Here is a 23172-nt window from a genome sequence, read left to right as displayed (position 1 = left end):
GGCAAGATTCGTGAAGGGTCTGAGAGTTTACCCTGCAAGCTAACATGTTAGCCTGCCACAGTTTCATGGATGCTGACAGATAGGAGACTTCTGAGTCAGAAACACAGAGTAGCAGCCAGACTATCATCATTTTTGCATTGACCTCCTGAGACCCAGTTCCCACTGGGCAGCACAAAAAGGGCCCAGTGACACCCTCACACACAGTGAGTTGCATTACAGGAGAGGAAAACTGAGCTTAGAAAGCCAGATGTCTTAAGATTTAATCTTTAAGCCCTTTGCTCCAGAGGGAGACAGTATGTAGTTTCCAAAGCTGCTCCCTATATAAACATCTTTGAGAAGAGGATCTAGAACACAGGCAAATTTTTCTGTAAAAGGTCAGATAGTTATAAATATTTTGGGTTTTGTCGGCCACTTAATAATCTCCCACCAATTATACTTTGTCCTGGTCATTGTTGTTGCTTTTGTTGTTGGTGGTTTACAATCCTTTAAAATTGTAAAGACCATTTTTAAGTTGAAAGCCATACCAGAAGAGGTCATAGGCTGGATTTGGCCTGCGGGCCACCATTTGCCACCCCCTGGTCTGGAACCAAGGGCACGAAGAAGGCATGAAGAAACACAAGAGACCCATGGAGAATTGTCTCTCAACAGTAGTCAGAACATTACATAGTTTTGAGTCACCACTCTGAGCAAAACAGTTTTCCAGCTTTCTAAATATCACGGGCTAACTAATTGGTCCATAACATGGCATGATGCAATACAAGAAATGGGGATGAAATTTGCCAGAAATAAATAAATAATCCTATTAGAACTTGATAAATTACTTTAGATTCTTAGTTCACTTCTTGCACATGTATAAAAATATATAGTCTCATTTTGTGTGCCAGCACGCATCTTTCAAGATTTTTCGTTCTCCATCCAACAGTGAAGTAGTGAGGGACTACTTGTACCACCTTGGCACATTTATCTCCTTCACCTCTGTCTCCCACCCTCTCCTTTCCCCTCCCACCCCCACATCTGAGCATACACAGATACCTATGGAGGGGAGAGGAACTTGAGTGTTCATGCTTTCATCCAGAACCAGACTTTTCTGGTCTTTCCCTATTGGATTTAAAGTTTGTATGTCTTAGGGAACTATAGGGTTTTGAGGGAGACATTAGGACCCCAGGAACTTTATTTTCATAAGACTCAAAACACCTTACCTTTCTCTTACAAGGCCCTGCCAGCCTGCCAGTAAAATAGACAATGAGTTGAAAAATAAACACAAATTAGGTCCCTGTTTTTAATCCATCTTTGAGGGATGATAGCTAAAAGCAAACTGAGAGGATGTGTGGAAAAACCTAGGGCAGTGAAGACACAAGGTGCCACAGTCTCGCTGGCTAGAAAAGAATACAAAATTTCTAAATAATAGAGACAGGGCACCCAGTCTCTTCCAAAGAACAGAAAACTCGATAGTACCTAGTTCATCTTTGTCTCCCCTTTCTCCCACACCCCCAAAAGCTGCTTGGCCACCAGCCCTTTTGAGGGTCTCAGGTATAAAAGCTCTGGAGAGAAGTCTCAGCTTCTTGGATACTGTGGCAAGATGGTACCTCAGTATTTCTTGACTTAACCATGATGGGTGGCCTGCCAGCCAGAATTAAATGCAGGTAGTGCCCACATATATTGAGAGTCACTCTGGCCGCGTTTTTCTCCACAGTTCAGTTCACCAGCAAACCTTTACTGACTTCCTACTATGTGCTGTCCCCTTTCAGAGTTTAAATTCTATTGGGGAGAACACATACACAAATAATTCCAGTAAAATCTGGTGATGCTTATAAGGACAAGAGAAACAAACCCCATCTGAGATGATTGCCTCACCATTAAATGACTTTTAATTTTCAAATGCCATCAAGACAAAGGGCATGCTTTTTCTTGCCTTTTCTTCAAATTACATCATTCTAAATCCTTCTTGTGCCCCGTTTTTGATGCCAGTTCATGGCTGCTTAATAAAAATTATTCACTTGAACTATTTTATTAGTGTCCTACCCATTGGCCATGAAATTTTATAGTGAGCATTACAGTGTTTTTTTTTAATAATGCATAAAATTTGAGACAGAGGTAACCCCTCAAAAAGACCTAACATCACACAGTCACTTCAATTACCTTATTAAAAAATGGAGGCCTCGATTGAATGTACAAAAGACTAAGGGAACAAAGAGGGATCGGAGTTCAACCGTTTGCTAAGTTGACAGGTGAGATCATTTACACCCTTGGAAACTGCAGCTGTTCTGAATGAACAGTTGTCATGGGACATTGAAATCATCGCCACTCCGCCTGATCACTCACCTGTGGCTGCTTGCAGATTTCATAGTGCCTTACAGACTCATCAGCTCTCTGTCGCTATACAGCCTTGTTCTTTTTTGCATTAAGGCAGTCTTTCCTAAAATTAAGCAGAACAACTCTTTCTCCCACTCTCTCAAGTCATTGTTATGGTTGGCCTGAAACCCGAAATCGATACAGCCCCAGAAGCCTTTGGGAGTGAGAGGAGACAGAGTGAGCCAGCCTCCTCTCCTCCAAAGGGACAAAGGAAGAATCTAGAAAAGCGTAGGAGTAGCCAGCACTTTGCTGGGTATCCCAGAGAACTACAGAAACCACAGACAGTGATGATCTTCTACAGTATGTTAGTAGGAAGAAAAACCACTGAGACTGTCTTCTTGGAGCCACTAACCCGAACCCCAACCCTAACCCTAACCCTAGCCCCACGTTCCTGAGATTCAATTTTATTACAGGAAAAATACAAGTGAATTTTAGGTCTTTTAGTTTAACACATGATAATCACAAATTGTAACTATATTTGAGCTAAGAGCAACTAGTGAAATGGCCCTGAGGATTTTCCTTGCACCTGTTCCTAAGAACTGCATCTGAGGAACAGTCTGCTTGAAGGGAAAAAGTTACTGACTGCCATTTTCTGAAAATGTGTTTCTTTTAGAAGTATCATGTATGCAGTACTTTATTCAATTAAAAATGAGTGGTTTTTATAATTTTCACAATTTTGAAGCAGAAAAATAAAATAGACTCACATCCTATTGCTTTATCTTTTAGGAACACATGATTCTGTGCAGATTTGCGGATCAGACAGCTGTCCAGCTTCCAGCCCAGCGAAGGCTCATAGGTATGTGTTTTCACAGAGCAGCTGGTAAGTAGATTATATACAATATGCCTAGGAATGAATGGACTGGCTCTATATGGGGGAAACTGGTCCATTTATCAACAAGGAACTAAAGTTTGTTTTTCCCAGAAAAGGCAATCCATATTGAAAAGAGCTTTGTAACTGTAAGAGTATTTTATCCCATTTTTGTTAACATTAATACTTTTAAATTCATTTTCAATATTTGTACATTGCGTAGAATTATGTTCTTACTGTTATGAACAAACTGAAGGATCTGTCAAAAGCCACAGAGGAAAATAATAAAGATGGGAAAATCAACTACGCATGCCAAAATTAATGCATTAAAAAATATGTAAGCAAGGATGATAACGTTTTCTTTCTTGGTAAATGTATACTTGTGTATTATTAATCATACACCAGTTTATTTGACATCTGTAATAGTAAGCATTACCTTGGAATTGGAAGACCTACAATAACATTTCAAGTTTAAATAATGAATTTAAAGTCTTATCCAAGACTTCGCTTTAGAAAAAGAAATCGCATTTAGATGGACAACAGCGACTAACAGTGCACATTTAAGCATTGAGCTAAATGCCCTTACCCATCATCTCAGTAAATTCTAATGAAAATACTTATGGGATATGTACTTTTATTTAGACTTTACAGATGAAGGAACTAGGACAAAAGTCTGTCCAGTAGATGATGGAGCCACACTGTGAACCCAAATTATTTGATTCCAGACATGAAGCTCCTATCCACTTTTGCAATGCCCCCCAGTTGTGGAGTCACATCACTGGAAGGCTGGATTCCAAAATTAGGGCTTGAGATGATTGAGTGGAGTCAAAAATAAAGCCCCACATTGAAGGCCATCATAGTATATTGGAAAACAGATGGCTATTTCTTTGACCACCAAATGTGGTAATTAGCTTACATCCAGGGACTGTATTGTATGAGAAGTAGTTATCTTTAAACTCTAAAGTCAAAGTCAGCATAGCAAGATACACACAGTGAGAGAGGCATTTGAGACCTGAGGCTGAAGGAAGAAGTGATTTCTTTCTCTTTCTCACACTCTGGAGCATAAACATATGGAAAAATCTCTTCCTCTTTCCTGCATGCAACCTCTGTCCGTTTCCCACTCTTTTTCTCCTCCTCCGCTCCCTATTCCCAACACTTTGAGTTCATTGAGTGTACATTTGAATGTTCAGGGAGCGCTGGAAGGGAAGTTGCTGGAGTTGAACAGGAGGAGTAGCATCTGGCATAATCACTGGCATGAGGGGAGGGAAAGTCAGGTTCAAAGTCATAGACTCCGTCAAACTTCAGCCTCTGTACTTTGCACGGGCCATACTTTTGTTCTATGAACATTTTAGGAGGCTTCCCACGCCCCAAAAGGTAGACTACCAACAACTGAGTTTCAGTTGTAAAGATACTTCAACATGTGAAAACATGAGATTCTTCTACGTAATAAAAAAGGAAAAATTAACTGGACTGGGATCCAAGCCAAGGATAAATGAACTGCAGTGTAAGTCCAGGGTGGGTACTGAAGGAATGCAGGGCATCTATTCTGACAGAGAATGTTTCATTTTAAACTTAAGAGTAGATGGGCGTGGGGGGAACCTTTACAGATGTCTTAAAGGACAAACAGTATTTTAAGAGAAACGTCAGCCACACGGATGTTGATGAACAGAGGGTGATTTCACCTGAATGGAATTCAAGACATCTCTCTTTATATCATTTCATTTCTAACATAGCTCATCCTTTTTGGCATAGGGGCTTTTAAGGAAAAAGTACAAAATAAATATTTTAAACCTGAGTGTCTTGTTGCCAATTCTTACCTACACATTTTACCTTCCACTGTTTTTCTGTCTTCCATAGACAAGGTTCTTCTGTCTTCCATAGAACTTCTCTGTTTCAGTTATCTGGCTTCACTTCTGAAGCTGTGTAAGTCTAGCAGTTTCTGCAGACATTCAAGTAAATTATTTAAAAATAATGTTCAGTCATTATTATAATTAGGAGGGAAAATGGAATGAAGTTCTGCATAGTCAGTAACCTTTTGGAGGATGAAGTTCATATATTGAATTTAGAGGAATTGAAAGAATAAAAGTAAACCTTAGCTTTGAATATATTCAACTTCAAATCATTTTTATTTCCAGACCTACCTGTAACATAGAAGTTAGCATTGGCCAAAGGAACACAAATTAGCTGCTTTGCCTGCCAGGCAGGTTTTCTTTTTTGTTTTCCAAAGATTACACAGAAAATTGAATACTACTATTTTACAGGGATGCAGGAGTTCTGAAAATTGATTATATTACACTCAACCTGAAATAACCAACACACTAAGAATTTTCGCAAATATTTTCCATTTCTCATTTTCCTTGCCCTAAAAATTCCAGGTTCAAATGTAGTATGTCTTTCAGATGTCTCATTGTTAGCATAATACTTCAAATATTATTAAAGATAGATGTTAGTTTTCCTTAATATTACAGGTAATATATTTTCATAGGGAATGCAGAGACCAGGTCTTTAAGTGTACTTTTAACCAAAGTGGGAAATAAGATCTGTAGTCTATATTTAGATTTATTTATGAATACATATTAAAAAGTGAGCATTCTCTAAACCATTAGCAGACACAAATCTGTGAAATGTCATATGTGATTGTCTTGCATCCATACCGATCAAGAATGAAGTTGAAAGAGACCAAATGGGGCTTGGGAACAAATAGCATTCCCCATGTACTTGTGGATTTTATCACTGTGTAGAGTCCCTTAGACAAACTGAAATTGCACTGTTTGATGTAGGGTGTCTCATGATACCATTTTTCTGTATTTCAGGAAAACAGTGCATGTGCCTGGTGGATCTGGATCGAGCAAGAGCTGCAGAAGAACGTGGTTACTCCGTTCAAGTAATATCCATGGAGCCGGAGAGCTGCTCTCCCAAAAATAACATGATCGTGGGAGTCCCCATTTAGAAGGAGATATTCCCATTTGATGTTTTGCCATCCGTTTTCATGATGAAAGCCCAGTGGCATTTAGGAGGTTCTTGGCATAACTAGAAAACAGCATTAGCCATCTTGAACTTATTGTGCTCAGGAAGGAGAGCAGCAGGAAAATCATGGAAGAAAGGCTGCCTGCAAAGCATCACAAATGCTCTTGTAATGTATGATTAAAGGACCGCTGGTTTTCATAGTGAGAATCCCCTGAAGTCCCAGCTGCCAACAGAATAATACTCGGTAGTGGAGGTTCCATCCCTAGAATAACAATTTCCTTCTCAGCTCACAGCTTTTCTGATCTTGCCAATGTGATGTTCAATTCAAAACAATGAATCGAAGCCTTTATAATCATTGCAGCCTTTGTAACCATTTAGATATTCAAATGGAGGCCACAACTAGACTCAGTGGGGTTTGCTGGTTGGCTGGTTGTATTTTTAACAACTGGTCTTTTTCTATAATTTTAAAAAATATCTCATCAGGCAATTACAGTATGGTTAACTTTTTAAGCTAGGGTGAGTTGGATTTGTATCTCATTTCATACACTTCCTTGAATATATTTCTCATACATTACCAAATGAGATCATCACTGGTTCAAGCATTTTATATGAAGACATAAAATAATAGCAGCAAATCTCCCATTATGGAAACATGTAACTTGGACATAAATTCTAACTAATCAGTAAACACATTGATCGATTGTTTCAAATTTATAAATAATTATTGAGGATCCATTATTTTCAAGACCTGGCCGACATTCTTCTAAGGGTACAAAGATGAGTTGCAAGAAACATGATGCCTTGTCTATGGAATAACCATGGAAAAGAAAAATTAACGAATTAGTTAAGTTCTGTATATCATAATATAATGTATGGTCACAAGATTTGTTTTCCAGGTATCATATCTTTTAGTTACATTATTTTGGTAAGACATATTGAATATAGATTGGAGGTGGGAGGAGGGCAGAATTTGGAAGCTTATTTGAGTATTTCTCCCTTCTCACATTCTCCTATTCCACTAGCCAAAGTTTTGAAAGACAGATGGCATGTCCTTTCTCACATGCTGTTAATTATTTAACTTTTACATGTCCTAGGTTATTCCATCTGAGATGAGATTTATTTCATTGATTTTGATGTTTTCAACCCCTGTATGACACATACCAAAAGGAAAAAGAACTCTAATAAACAACTCTTTCCTCAGTGTGGGCTAAAATGTAGGAATAATTTACGCAGAGGAGGGAGGGATGAGTTCTTGTTTTCTGAGATAAAATTTAAGAAAAGAGTTAATCATCAGCCCTGAGTATTTTAGTCATTTTTACCTATAGACACACCATGCTCTTTTATCCTGGGCTTTCTTTTTTAAATGAAGTTATAATTTACAGACAATAAAATAACAGATTTTAAGTGTCTAGTTTGAGAAGTTTTAACAAACTGCCATGCAACTGCCACCAGAAATAAGATATAGAGTATTTCCACCAGCCCAGAAAGCTCTCTGACATCCCTTTCTGTTCAGTTTCACCTACCCCACAGACAACCTCTTTCTGATTTCTGTCACCCTCTATTTTTTCTGTCTATTTTCGTCTTTCATATAAATTAAATCATTTAGTATGTAGTCTTTTGTGTCTGGCTGCTTTTGCCCAACATGGTATTTTTTGGGAAATACCCACATTGTTATGTATATCAATAGTTTCTTCTTATTCTTAAGTAATACTCTATTATATAAATTTATCAGAATGTATTTATTCATTCTCCTATTGGTATTTATTTGGATTATTTTCACTTTGAAAATATTACAAATAAGGCCTATGAATATTTTTGTACAAGACTTTTTGTGGACATATGTTTTCATTTCTCTTGGATAAATACCTAGTAGTAGAATTGCTGTGTCATTAAATAAATGAGTGCCAATTACCAAACAATTTTCCAAAGTGGTTGTACCATTTTATATTCCCACCAGCAATGTATAAAAATTCTAGTTCCCCACATCCTCATAACATTTGATATTTCAGTCTTTTTTACTTTAACCATTCTAGTGGACATAAAATAGTATCTCATTGTGGTTTTAATTTTCATTTCTCAGATGACTTAGTGACATTAAGCATCATTTGTAAAGTTAATGTTTAAGTCTTTTACTCATTTTTAAAATTAGGTCATTTGTCATTTTTTATTGGTGGTTTATAAAGAGTGCTTTATATATTCTGGTTAAGAGTTCTTTGTCAGATATATGTATTGAAAATGTTTCTCCCAGTCTGTGGCTTATCTACTCATTTTCATAATGATTGTTTTAATTTTGAGGAATCCTAATTTAAGTGTTTTTACTGGTTAATATTTTCTGTGTCTTCTATAATAAATCTTTACCTACTCTGGCATAATGAAGATTTTTCCTGTGTTTTCTTATAGAAATGTTACGGTTTTAGCTTTATACATTTATGTCTATGACCCATCTCAAATCAATATTCACATAGAGGTAAGTAAGTTTTGAGGAATATACATTTGTTTTAGCACCATTTATTTAAAAACCTTTTCTTTTCCCATTGGATTGACTTGGCAACTCAGTTGAAAATCAATTAATATATACGTATGAGTCTATGAAGTCTTTAGTCTGTTCCATTAATTTTTTTGATTACTGTAGCTTTATAGTAAGTCTTGAATACCAGTTTTCTTTTTCTTTTTTTAAAGATTTTAATTTTAAGTTATCTCAATACCCAGTGTGGGGCTCAAACTTACAACCCAGAGATCAAGAGTTGCACCCTCTACTGACTGAGCCAGCCAGGCGCCCCACCCATTTTATTTTTCATTGTCCATATTGTTTTGTTGTTCTAGATCCATTGTGTTTCCATATAATTTTTTTTAATTGGCTTATCAATTTCCTTAAAACAAAAATAGCCTGCTGAGAATTTTGGTATTGTCTGGATCTTTAGATCAGTTTAGGGGAAATGAACATATTAACAATACTGAGTCTTACGATCTATAAACCTAATATATCTTGCCATATATTTAGATCTTCTTTACTTATGTCCACTAATATTTTATAATTTTCAATATATATGTTTTATTTATTATTATTTGATAGTTTTGATGCTGTTACCTAAGTTTTTTACGTGTTGTGCCACTACTCAGAATAGCCTCCTCTTATCCCTCCCATTAACTTAGGCTCATTCACCTTTCTGCTCTTAGACCTGACCTCCCAAGGGAAGCCTTTCCTAACTTCCCTGGAGTTAGGTACCTGTTACAGAATGTGTGCCATCTGGAGGAGTCTTCTTCACCCACCCCAATTGACTCAAAGCACCCCCCTCCCAAAGACCATATGTTAAGTATGGAGAATAAAAAAGGAAGTGACTCCACTGTTTTCCCACCCTTGTTCTCAGGCGTGGAATTCTCCAACTGTGATGGCTGTGGCTAGTCATAGATATGGGTATTAATGATTGCCCTTAGGGCATGAGTTTTCTGTGTAAATCCTTTCCAAGGCTCCTTCTCAGCCAGGGCAAATAAAAGAGGTTGGATGCTGGCAGCAGGAAGGTTGTTGCAATGACAACAATCCCAGCAAGTGACCTGGTTTCACCCCTACACTTGTCGATCAAAAGCAAAGCTGCTCCTCACTGATCTCTCTCCCCCACAGTTGTAATATTAGAAGCCAGAGATCATCTTTCATTGACTTTCAAGCCTGGCTCAGAGATAGAGATGTATAATTATTAATGACTAAACAATTTTATCTTATTTAGGGAGACATTTCAGACATACTAGAAACCAAAATGTTTTCAGAGCACACATGCAAAATAGCATGTGAATAGCAATAATTAAACATTTCATCTCATTCTCAAGATTTTCACTGCAGGTGTTATCCTCTCCATGGTTCAAGAAAATTGCCATTAATAGAATTTCCACATATACATGTTTTTCTATTGGCTTTCATAATAAAGTTAGAGATATGTTCCTGTGGAAGCAATATAATTAAATCATTAAAAAGGAAGCAATACTTTTTTTTAAGTTATAATTTTTAAAAAACAGATTCTTGGGGTGCCTGGGTGGCTCAGTCAGTTAAACGTCCCACTTTGGCTCAGATCATGATCTCACAGTTCATGAGTTCAAGCCCTGCGTCGGGCTCTGTGCTGACAGCTCAGAGCCAGGAACCTGCTTAAGATTCTGTGTCTCCCTCGCTCTCTGCCCCTTCCCCACTCGTACTCTGTCTCTCTGTCTCTCAAAAATATATAAACATTAAAAAAATTTTTAAAAACAGATTCCCAATACAAAGTAGTTAGGCATTTTTTTCATGTTTATTTTTGAGAAAGAGAGAGAGAGAGAGAGCAAGTGGGCGATGAGCAGAGAGAGAGATAGGGAGACAAAATCCAAAGCAGGCTCCACACTGTCAGCACAAAGCCCAACATCACAGGCTCACACTCATGAACCATGAGATCTTGACATGAGCTGAAGTGATTGAGCCACCCAGGTGCCCCAGTAGTTAGGCATTTTTGAATAGATATTTTTTTATACACCAGAAATACATGTCTTTAGAAGACACGGCTAAACAAAAGGAAAAATTTTTACATCACTGTTACTACTTTGCTTTATATCTTCGTAGACTTTGCTCTATACACACACAGACACACAGAGAGATGTAACAAACACTAATTCAGTATTTAATATTTGCTAGGCAATTTTCGAAGTCCTGTGTTAATAATAACTCATTTGGAATCCTCATAATGACACTAAGAGCTAGATACCATTAATGATCTCATTTTATAGAAACTAAGGCTAATGTTTCATGGGAAGAGCAGACCCAGATATGAACTCAGCTAGTAATTGGCAGAGCTTAGAATCTATTTCAGGCTCTTTAGCAATCCTATTGGGATTGGCTGAGATATGCTATAGTAACAATATCCCTCTGCCTTTTGAATTTCTACGTAAGAAAGATGTATTTTTCACTTGTACTATATATCCATCCAAGTCAGCTATCACTCTGCACCATGTTATCTTTACACCTGACCAAGAAGACTTTTAGGAAAGTAGCTGGTCTCATGGAAAAAGAAAACAGACGTGGCAAACTACCAGCTAGCTACTGCTCAGATTCTGCTCAGATGTGATATACTTCACTTCCCTCATTTTGTTGACTAAAGCAAACTACACAGCCCCTCCAGCATTTTACAGAGTGGGGATGCACAACCTTGGTTGAGGCTGGTTACAGATAATTGCAAACAATAATGTAATGTACCACCAACAGTGTAGTTGAAGGAGGAAGAGAAGAGGAGGAAAAGGAAAAGAGGAACAGAAAGAAAAGGCCATTGCATCTTCCAGTTTGGAAATAGAGATTCTGAATGCAATTGACTTGGAGTAGGGCATTTTATTGAACCCATCAAAGAAAAAAGACATGTACTACACGCCTTGTTCTGTGGACCTTTCACACTTACTTTTGGAAAAGAAATTTCCAGAAAAACACTGAAAGGAGTTATTTTCTATTATTATACAAGATTGGAGAAACTTTTATTAACTGGAGTTTCAGATTTGCAAATTCTGCATCATATATCAAAGTGCTTGATCTGTAATGCCAACTATTCCTTTAGGTAGGTATGAGATTTATTCCTACGAATGTATGATGATTCGTATTCCTACACCCTTAACCAGGCATTATCAGATTTTTGCTTTAATCTCGGCCAATTAGATGGGCAAAAATGCTATTTTGTTTTGATATTCATCCTTGAAATCTTTCATGTGATTGCATACTTTTCACATGGTTATTGACAATTTATATTTTGTGAATTGGCTATTCATCAATTCATTAAATTAATCAACACATCTATTGATCTCTTGCTTTGAGGCCAAGTATTGCATCCATATTTCTTTTGTGTGTGTATGTTGTTTTTTGTTTTTTGTTTTTTGTTTTTTGTTTTTTGAGAGACAGAGAGAGAGAGTGCAAGCAAGCCAGGGGCATAGAGAGAGAGAGAGAGAGAGAGAGAAAGAGAGAACCCCACAAGAGGCAGAGAGAGAAAGAGAGAGAGAAGCGAGGCTCACTCAAAGCAGGGCTTGTGATTTCACCCGAAGCAGGGCTCGTGCTCACCCAATGTGGGCACAAACTCACCCAAAGTGGGGCCCGAACTCCAGAACTGTGAAATCATGACCTAAGCTGAAGTCAGGTGCTTAACCAACTGAGCCCCCCATGCACCCTTGCATCTATATTTCTTACTCATTTTTCATCTGGTACTTTAATCTTTCATATAAAAATTAGTAAAGGTTTATTAATAGATTAAAGACTTTTTGTTAATTGCATTCCATTTTTTTAAATTGGCCTTTATGGAGAAAGGTATTGTTTTTGTTTTGCTACTAAGATTTCAAAATACAGGAACACCTGGGTGTCTCAGTCAGTTGAGTGTCTGACTTTCAGCTCAGGTCATGATGTTTCTAGATTCAAGCCCCTCTGTGCTGACACCTCAGAGCCTGGAGCCTGCTTCACATTCTGTGTCTCCTTCTTCCTCTGCCCCTCCCCTGCTCATTCTCTCTTCCTCTACCTCTCCTTCAAAAATAAATAAAAATAAAAATAAAATAAAATAAACAAAAATTTTAAATACACATTTGGTCACATATGTCACTCTTTTCCTTGTGATTTCTGGTTAGAAAGATTTTTCCCACCCAGTGATTTAAAAATAGCCAGCTGTATTTTTGGTATTCTAATTCTTTAATAGTTTTAGTTTTTACACTTAAATCTGAAACCCAGCAAGTATTTCTTCTGATGGGTGGTTTGAGGTCAAAATCTAATATTTTCATATTAGTTACTTTCACATATCATTATACAAATCCAACTTTTACCATTGATTTGAGAAACGTTTTGCATACTAAGTATACTTGGGATATTTTTCACTTTTATTATTGTCTATTGAATTCTTGTACCAGAATCATGCTCACTAAATTATTATAGCTGTATAATACATTTTGACATAATAAGGTAAATTTCATTTTGGATGGCCATATAAAAGGTTTATGACCTGAGACACAGAGAAAGTTGTGAACTTCTTCTGAAATTATACCCTGTAGTTCAAAATAGATACACATTTTCCTAAAGAGGGGGACCATAGTTTTAATTAGATTTTCAAAAGGATACATGACCACAAATAACAGTAAGTATCACTGATCTAATGGAAGGGGAAATGTAATAGAATTCAGTGTTCTGCACTAAAGAATTAGCCACACATTAGAATCTTTTTTCAATATTTACAATAAAAGAATCATTATTTACTTTTTCATGGCGCTCTTAAAGAAGCTAGGTTTTATTCATTTGTGTTCGTTCACTTTTACGTCTAGTTTACGTGACCCAAGTAACAACAGTTTATAATCAAGCAAGTAAAAACAAAATCTAGCAACACACAGCAGAGAATATTACTGGATGACTGATCTGAAGGGCCCTGAAAATTTCTGTGATATGAGTCAGATACTGTGTCAGCGTCTGTCACTTCCTAGAAGAAGGCTTTCTGCCCAACTAATCTGAAGTGGCCTCTCCTACTTCCTCTGGCTCCCCATAATACATCTGTGTGTATCTGTTACATGTTCCTCAGTAGAATCTAAGCTCCAAGCAGTCTGTTCTATCCGTCATTATACACCTTCAGCATTTACTCCAAAGTCAGGCACACAGTAAAAATTCAGTAAATACTTATAGAATGAGTATTATATTTTAACACTTTCCACGTGGGCTAAAAATATGTATGAGGCTTCCCTTCCTCTCTGCAGACATATATCCAGGCATCAGGCATGTGGGACTTTTGTATTGTTTTTTGGTTTGTGTTGTCTTTATTTTGTGTGATATCCTAAGATACATTTAGCAAATCCAATGCTAATGATGAGTAAGAAGTGACAGTTACTGCCTATGCCATCTGAATAGTTTTTATGAAGAAGTTATTTCCCTGTCCACGGAGCAAAAGGCAAAAGGGAATGTGCTTAAGCTAAAGTAAGGAGATGAAGTGCTCAACAAATGTTAGTTTGATATTTTCCATGATGCACCTGCCCCAGCATTAGAGCATGGCTCAAATGAGGCGCTTCATAAATATCTGTGAAGTGTGTGATACTGAATGACCATACAGAAAGAAAACAGTGGAATGTGCAATCTGGAGGGAGATGCCATCTCTGTCACTAGAGCTGCTTCAATGAGAAAAGGGAAGCTTGCTCTTCACACATCTGACAACAGGGCTCAGTCACAGATCATTTCTCACCATCTGTCTGCATTTCAGTCTAAAACGGAGCATATGCAAAGCCTTGGAGTCCCACAGACTCTTTTTGCTGTACGATGCTTACTCCTGGGTATACAATAGCTCACTCAATTATCTGAGAATAATGGATAGTCTGGTATAATTTTGGAATGCAGCACATATTTTGTTGAGAACGACAACCATATTCCATAAGAAGCTCTCAAGAATTAGGAAAAAGTAAGCTAGAACTTCTTGGATAGGAAAGGAAATCCAGCGTAGGGGTAAAATTTTGCCATAGTTAAAACCGTGGTGTCTATACTTAATCAACTAGGAGCTGACTACAATAGGAATAAAGGTGAATTTTATGCATGATCAAATTTACTTCACTACAAATTTTAAACGGTCATCTTGTATTTCTTGGATTTAATCATTTCTTAGATTCTTCATAAATCACCCACAGTTTTCTTTGAATTTAATGAGACTAAAAATACATCGTACATTTCTGGCTAAATGGCAACTGCTCTTTCCTCATCGCATTTTGAGTTTAGAACTCCCGCAGTGCGGAGAGATGGCAGTGATACTCTGGGTAGACTTCTAGCGGACTACTCGACGGCATGTGCACTGCTGAATGAAGAGCAGTCACTTCGGGAAAGCATCTGTGTGTTTGGGGACGTGAAAGGAGCTGGTGGGGAGAGAGGAAACAATGCATGTAAATGAAGATAGCTGGGTTTCCCCTCGGTCTCACCATACGAGAGCATCTGCACCTTATTTCCAGAATTAGACAACTAGAAATAGTTTATGTGGCCAAATTATGAATTCCGGCAACTTTAGTAAATTAAATTCCCAAAGTTTCTAACAGATCTGATTCGTACTGGAGTCAGTCTGATTTGTAAAAACATCCAGAGCAAGAGATCTTACCTTCTCTCTCAATAAATCTTTAGTGTATTTTCCATATCTCACCTCAAGGAAATTCATTTTAGCCAAATTCTTCATGCTGCACTTAAAGTGCATCTCAGGTGTTTATGTCAGTGAAAAACAACAGCTGTGAACTACACTGTCCTTGTTTTAAATTTGAATATACTTCAAAAGTGTGACTTTGAACCCGTGTTTTCTTTATTATTGTTTGTATGGCATTGTCAGAATTAACATCAGACTGAAGAGTCCTAATTTTAACTTTTGAGTCTTATTTCCTAAATCTTTCAATATTTCTAAGGCTCCCTTCCAAACCTCGCCCAATGTCCACCTCCTCCATGGCTGTAAATCTTGGATGCATTACAGAAAGAAGTAATATGAACAGGATAATTAATGCCAATTACTCTCTTAATTATCTAAAGCTTCCTAAGTCTTGATGTTTTTGGCAGAGGAAGGCCTTGCCTTGTTCTTCTTCCTTAAAATAGTCTTGGCTATTCCTGCCCTTTTGCTCTTTCATCTAAAATTTAAGATCTGCTTGTCACGGTCCATGAAAAAGACTTATTGGAGCTGCATTGAATTTAGAGATCGCTTAGAGAAGAATTAACATCTCAACAATATCTAGTCTTCTCATTTCTGAACATGGTGCTACATATGAACAAAGGTAGTTACCTTCAATTCCAACTTTATCATATACAGATTGCTGATTTTAGCAATTATTTTTTCTATATCTACCGAGGTAGCCATCTGGTTTTTCTCTTTTTAATATATTAATGAGACTAATTCCAGTAATATATTTTTTAATGTTAAAATGTCCTTGTATTCCTGGGAAAAAAATCGAATTTTAGCTCAAGGTAAGTATTTTTGCAGTTACTAATATTTTATCTATTTTTTGCTTATTTTTTATTTTAGAGAGAGAGGGAAGAGAGAACACAAGCGGGGGAGAGGGGCAGAGGGAAGAGAGAGAGAGAGAATCCTAAGCAGGCTCCACACTCAGTATGGAGCCTGACGCAGGGCTCAATCCCACAACCCTGGGATCATGACCTGAACTGAAATCAAGAGTTGGATGCTCAACCAACTGAGCCACCTAGACACCCCTCTAACGTTTTATTTTTAATTTGGTCATCTTTGTTCATAAGTGCTATTGTCAAATGATTATCGTGTTCTGATGTTATCCTGATCTGGTTTGGGTAGGAAGGTCAAGGCTACTCTAACACCATTAACTGATACATGAAAAATATTTTTTTATATTCTCTAGGACTGTTTTTATAAAATAGGGATAGTCTTTTTTGAATGCTTGGCTCATTGGCTTATAAAACCACATAGTATATTTGGGGACAAAATAATGGGAGGACATGCTCATTACATTTCTTTGATGATTATTGGTATATTCATATTTTCCATCTCTTCTTGAATTGCTTTTTCAAGGTGTGTTGTTTGAAGATACTGTCTGAGTTAGCCTCTTTATTTCATTAGCTAGGCTGGTGATGAAAACTTAAAAAGAAAAATCTAGGCTTCTAACTGACTTTGAAAAACACCTTGTATTACTTTTTGACCCTCTAGCAATTTGTTTTCTCACCTAACAGTTATGCTGTCTGGACCACGTTTTTTAAATTTATTGCTTCATGCAACTGAATCAGCTAAACTTCCTAGAGCCAAGATAAATTAGAACTATCTCTTTTTCTTGATCTACCTGGGAATTTTATCCTAATAGATCAGGTTAGTCTGACAGTATTTATTCTTCATGAAGACTTGCTGGCAGCTATCAGCAAGGTGCTTGCAAGTTTTTTCTTTCAATGATTTTTAAATGTATGTTTACTGTATAGAATTTATACTCACATTGCTATAGTTTTTGGAGGTCTTTACTGTGAATAACATCAAGTGTGCTTTCCAAGAACAAATTTTAGAAACACAGTAATAAAAAACAGACAATAGATGGGGCGCCTGGGTGGCTCAGTCGGCTAAGCGGCCGACTTCGGCTCAGGTCATGATCTCGCGGTCCGTGGGTTCGAGCCCCGCGTCGGGCTCTGTGCTGACAGCTCGGAGCCTGGAGCCTGCTTCCGATTCTGTGTCTACCTCTCTCTGACTCTCCCCCATTCATGCTCTGTCTCTCTCTGTCTCAAAAATAAATAAACGTTAAAAAAAAAATTTAAAAAAAACAGACAATAGAATGGAATCTTGAATAGGTTCCTTAAAGAGGCACGTTGTCCTTAAGAAGACATGTGGAATGTAGGTAAAGAGAAATGGATACAAAATCCTGTTTTCCTATCTCCCCAGTCACAAATTAAAATGTACTATAAATTTATGTCACTGGTGAGAAGCATTAATGGATGGCTCTGATGATGTTCCAAAACAACTGAAAGACACCAGCTGCCATCAGAAGCAAATTAAAAGATTATTATCAAATATGATGGGAGAGGAGGATCATCTCAATGGTTTCTTACCCCACCCTAGGCATTCCAGAGGAAAGGAGATATAGCAGCTGCTGCTGTTTTACAGTGGATTTGTATGGCTTTCATAGTGTGTGTGTGTGTGTGTGTGTGTGTGTGTGTGTTCAAGAGTTTCCTAGTTCATAACTATTATAATTCACTCAATTTTTTTGAAAGAATTATTTCATGCATTGCCAGATTGCAGCCAAAGACCAAAGCCAGCCTTTTGCCTGTTATTACAAATAAAGTTTTATTGGAACACTGCCATACTCTTTTGTTTATGTATTTTGTATGGTTTTTTTTTTTTTTTCAGTAAAATGCAGTAGTTTCAATAGAGGCTGCCCCTCCAAAGTCAATAATATGTAATCTCTTGCTCTTTAGAGAAAAAGCTTGCCTTTCCATGAATTAAATCATTAGCTGTCAAAAAATCCAGAGAATAGCTTAATATAGAGCAAGTGATCTTAAACTAGGGTTTATAAATAGGTATCTGGGGTCCATCATTCCAAGAAACAGTTTGTGTTATTTATTGTATATGTGCATTTTACTGGTTACAGGGTCCCAAGTCTTTCATCAAGTTCTCTAAGTGGTCTTGTGACCCAAAATGTATTAAGAACTAATGTTTCAGGTGAATATTGCTTTTTTGTTCTTTGGAAAGCTGTGAAATGGGCTAGAAGAAAAAGAACTTCATAAAACTGACCCAACACAAGGAGATATCACTTTGTACCTGTTAGGATGGCTATCACCCAAAAGACAGAAGGATTGGTAAGGATGTGGAGAAATTGGAAACCTTTTACCCTATTGGTGGGAATGTGAAATGATTCAACCCCTATGGAAAACAGTATGGAGATTCCTCCAAAAATTAAAATAGAGCTACCGTATGATCCGACAATCCCACTTCTAGGAATATACCTGAGGGAAACAAAATCCACTATCTCAGAGGGATGTTTGCACACCCATGTTCATTGTAGCATTATTCACAGCAGTCAAGATACAATGGTACATAATACATATGCAATGGTACATGAATATACAAATGTACAATATACAATTATTTCTCCTTTAAAATGAAAGAACACTTATCATATATGACTACACGGATGAACCTGAGGATGTTGTGCTAAGTGGAAATAAGCCAGTCACAGAAGGACAAATACTAAATGATTCCACATACATGGGTTATCTAAAATAGCCAAATTCACAGAAACAATGCAGAATGGTGGTTGTTAGGGGCTGGGGGCAAGAGGGAACCTGGGAGTTGCTGTTCAACAGGTATAGAGTTTCAGTTCTGCAAGATGAACAGGTTCTCGAAATCTGTTGTATATACTGTGCCTATAGTTAACAATACTCTATCATGCACTTAAATATTGTTGAAGGGTAGGTTTCATAAGTGTTCTCATCACAAGAAAAAACCTGACCCAAGGTTTTTTTTGAAAGGATGGGAAAGTTGGTAAATAATGTTATCTAAGGGGTGTGTGTGTGTGTGTGTGTGTGAAAAACTTTTTATAACTCTCTAGAGTTAACTCTAAGTCATTTATTTCTATCGACTGTGTGCCACATACTGTTCGTGTCTTATTTTCACAACATTTCCTGATGAGTATTCATCTCTTGGTTTACAGATACATGAACTACAGCTGACAGGATACATGATTTATTCTAAACAACAGCGAGTAATAGTAAAGATGTGAATTGGAGTATGATTCTTAACACACTGTGCATCACACACCCTGCTCACCAAAGACTCGTAAATTATCAGAATTGTCTATGACATGTAATTAAGGAATTTAATGCCAGTTTTAATTTGAGAAAAATCTTCCATTGTTGCTCCACTGAGAACCCCAGTCCTCAAGGTCCATTCCCACTGGATATGTTACACAGCTCTTTCCCTGAACTCAGACCGAAGAACTCACTGACTTTCCATAGTCTAGGGAAAATTTTCTTCTTGCCTGTGGCCTTCCTCAGAGTCATCCCTTTCTCTCTGCTCCTCGTCCCTGACACATAGCCTTGCCTTAGCAATGAATACAGGCTTACAAAAAGGATAGTTGCTTTCAAGTTGCTCCTGTTTAAGACACTGAACAGACCCTTATGTAAAAAAAAAAAATACAGGGGCACCTGGGTGGCTCAGTTGGTTGAGCATTCAACCAACTTGATTTAGGTCATGATCCCAGAGTCCTGAGATTGAGTCCCAAGTCAGGCTCCATGGAGCCTGCTTAAAATTCTCTCTCTCTCTTTCTCCCTCTGCCTCTCTCCTTCACTCATTCTCTCTCCCTTAAAAACAAAAACTACAAGCTTGCTCATTTTGTGTGTGGGGGGGCAGGAGTGGGGGTAATTAATGGGGGTGGGTAAAGAGAACCAAGCCACAAATGAATTTTTTAAATACATTATGTTATGGTAGCCTTACTGGCAGTGAAATGCCATTCAGTTCTTCGTGGGGGAAAGTGATGGATGGGAGCACTGCTTTAAGAAATGGGAAACTCATGCATTTGCTTAGAATCAAGGTTTGGCCTTCTCACAACGTAACATAGACTACCTCACAAGCAGCAGGAAGTGGTACTTCCAGAGATCTTGCTACTTTTGGCTGGAATACATGGGCTGAAGCAAATTAAGACAGGTAAAACAGATTACGTAATGAATATCCAGACTTAGACAAGTGGGGATTTTATCAGGCAACAGGGATTATAAAGGCAAAGCAGGAACCTAATGGGGAAAGCATATTTTTCACTTGGTTTCAATCCACCATTTTTTCTTCATCTTCAAAGTACACAAATTTTATGTCTATGGTGAATGCTGAAATTATTATGAAGTAAAATTTGATTACTTGAAAACAATTGCAAATACACAGGTGGCCAACATTGCCCTTAAACTGCAACTTGCAAATGGAATGGAGTTGAATGGGTTTTCCCAGTGTCCATCCCCTGCCTACACCTTTGTGCATGAGAAAGATAAATGAAAATTGGAAAATGTAGCTTTTCCACTATAAAATCACTAATGTATTAAACTACGCTTTGAAAAGGATAACTAGTATATTTCTTTGTGATACTATGTTCCAATGCTACCTTTCCAAGTTAGGCATGCGTTTCAAGAAAGGCATCCTGCTTCCTGGATGTACAAATCATTTATACGATGTTCAATCTATCATTCTGTATTAAATTGCCTTTGGTCTTTTTATACCACTGCGCTGGAAGAACGTAAGGTCTTGGCAATGACATTTGTGCTTCCTAAAGTGGGTAACATCCCTTCTGGGTAACCTTTTGTGAAATCACATGGACTAACACTGCTTGTCATCCTCTAGGCAATGACATTTGAGCCGCTGCTGTTTCATCACACAATCTCAAAGCCAATTACTCATCCAGGTTTTCAGCAGCATTAACGACGATGACTGTTTTCTTGCTGACTTTATAAAATGTATCTTGGCATTTTCAATTACCCACATATTCAAGAAGACAAGCTTTTGTGTGAGTGTTGACTCAGGCCCACCGCCGTGCTGATGATAGAGGTCCTGTGACCATACAGTCAACTCCCATTAATAAGGGAATATTCAGCACATATGCTGAATCAGTTTTTTAATCCTATTATTTTAATCACCAGAGTAAGAGTCTCCATTATTCTTACTAAATTAGTGGAGCAATTTACAGCTAACCCAAAATACCTTTTTTTTTGTATTAGATTTGGCTCCTTGCTTAAAATTTACTACTCATAATATAATAACTGATCAGAGGGGGAGGCAACATAAAAGCATGTTAAGTCTCGCAGCTAGAACTTAGTTAAAAAATAGAAAATAAAAACTTGTTTGCAACCCAAAACAGGGTTTAGATTTGAAAATAGTCATGAATCCACAAATAGTCTTTGTATAAAGAATAGAGCATGGTTTCTGTGTCTCCCTCTCTCTCTCTGACCCACTCTCACTCCCGCTCTGTCTCTCTCTTTCTCAAAAATAAACATTACAAAAAAAATTGTTTTAAGGGGTGGGGGATGCCTGGGTGGCTCAGTCAGTTAAGCATCCGACTTTGCCTCAGGTCTTGATTTCGTGGTCCGTGAGTTCGAGCCCCGAGTTGGGGTCTGTGTGGACAGCTCAGAGCCTGGAGTCTGCTTCAGATTCTGTGTCTCCCCCTCTCTCTGCCCCTCCTCCACTCATGCTCGGTCTCTCTCTCAAAAATAAATAAACATAAAAAAAAAAAGAATAGAGCATAGTTTTAAATGCCCACTATAAATAGTCTTTTGGAGGGTCTGCCAGTTTAGAGTCCGGAGGTTTTCCATAAATTGTCCGCACATCCCATATCCACCTTCTGCCCGCAGGGGCCCCCAGGAAACAGACACTGCAGAAGCATGCGCAGAAAAGTCAAAGGTAGAAGGAAAGAGAGAGGTAAGGGTATTACTCTCCGCCCTCTGCTTCTGAGAAGGGCTCTCTCTCTGGTACTCTGTGTGCCTTAACAACTATAGCTTCTTCTGAGGGGCCTTTGCTCTTCCTTGTGGTTCCAGGCTGGGCTGTGATTTCCTCCTCTCCTCCCTTTACACTCAAAACTGTTTACCTGCTTCCCATTTTTCTGGTCGCTTAGGATCTCACATTCCTTCTTTATTCCCTTCACCCCGTCTGCACCTGACCTAGGCTCTGCAGTCAAGTCTCTTTTGAACCACCTGCTGCAATCCTAATTGATACAGAGACTAAAAATGAATAGAGGTGGACTGCTTTGAAAGGCATTTTTTCATTTTTCATTGACTATATTGGAATGTAGGTGTTGACAGGGGGGACACTTGTGCTAAAGGATCTGACTAATTTACAGATTTTAACAATTAAGGGCTGGCTATTTATAGCTCTGTTGTTAACATTTATCCCCTTGGTCTCCTAGAGTTACACTGCGTGGACTTAGGTCAAATTGTCTGTGTTTGTAATTTGATAGCATACAAGTGGGATTCTTTCATCTATTTCATTTTGGTAAATTCTCAATCTGGTATTATTTAAAGGAAAATAGAGTTGTATAACCCTAGCAAGTGTAGAATGTCTGTTTATAAATCTCAGCATTCATAGGTCATAAAGTCAAACACTTCAGCAAGTTTCAAACTGTTACACATTAAAGTAGGTGAGATTTTAAAATTCCTCAAAGAGCAAATCAAAGTAAATAATAAAATTCAAAATAAATAGCTCAAGCATTTATATAAGCAATCTGAACTTTAACTCTCAACTTTTCAAATCAAATATTTTCTTTTCACTTGTACAGATGTCTGTAATGTTATCAACCATCAATGTTAATTTGTTAAATCCTCACCCAATACCAGCATACTGTAACTATATGTTAAGTCTGTGTTTTCTTCTTGTTAACATTTATGTTTCCATCTACTTTATATGTGTGTGTGTGTGTGTTTGTACATTTGGTCTCAAACATTACTTCTCTAAACAGTCTGGTTATCAGAATTGTTTGGAGAGCATTTTAAAAACATAGATTACTGGGTTGCATCTCAGTTTCTATAGAGACTGGGGCATGATGGGACTATGTTGCATTTATCATTGTGTCCACAGAATGTAACACAAGGCCCTTATAATCAT

General features: G+C 37.6%; 1 protein-coding gene across 1 annotated transcript in view; it reads left to right on the top strand.

Annotated features, from left to right (window-relative positions):
• The window catches only part of GSTCD (glutathione S-transferase C-terminal domain containing), a 133935-nt gene extending 125436 nt beyond the window's left edge, over window positions 1-8499 (top strand). The window contains exons 11-12 of the mRNA XM_043571203.1: window positions 3079-3148; window positions 5974-8499. Of these exons, the coding sequence (XP_043427138.1) occupies window positions 3079-3148; window positions 5974-6110 (207 nt within the window). The 3' untranslated portion in view covers window positions 6111-8499. The remainder of the gene's footprint in view (window positions 1-3078; window positions 3149-5973) is intronic.
• The last annotated feature ends 14673 nt before the right edge of the window (window positions 8500-23172 follow it).

The sequence above is a fragment of the Prionailurus bengalensis genome, chromosome B1 (genome assembly GCF_016509475.1).
Source record: "Prionailurus bengalensis isolate Pbe53 chromosome B1, Fcat_Pben_1.1_paternal_pri, whole genome shotgun sequence".
In the NCBI taxonomy this organism is placed as follows: domain Eukaryota; kingdom Metazoa; phylum Chordata; class Mammalia; order Carnivora; family Felidae; genus Prionailurus; species Prionailurus bengalensis.
Note: the sequence above shows the minus strand (reverse complement) of the source record. Positions and strands in the feature narration are given on the sequence as shown.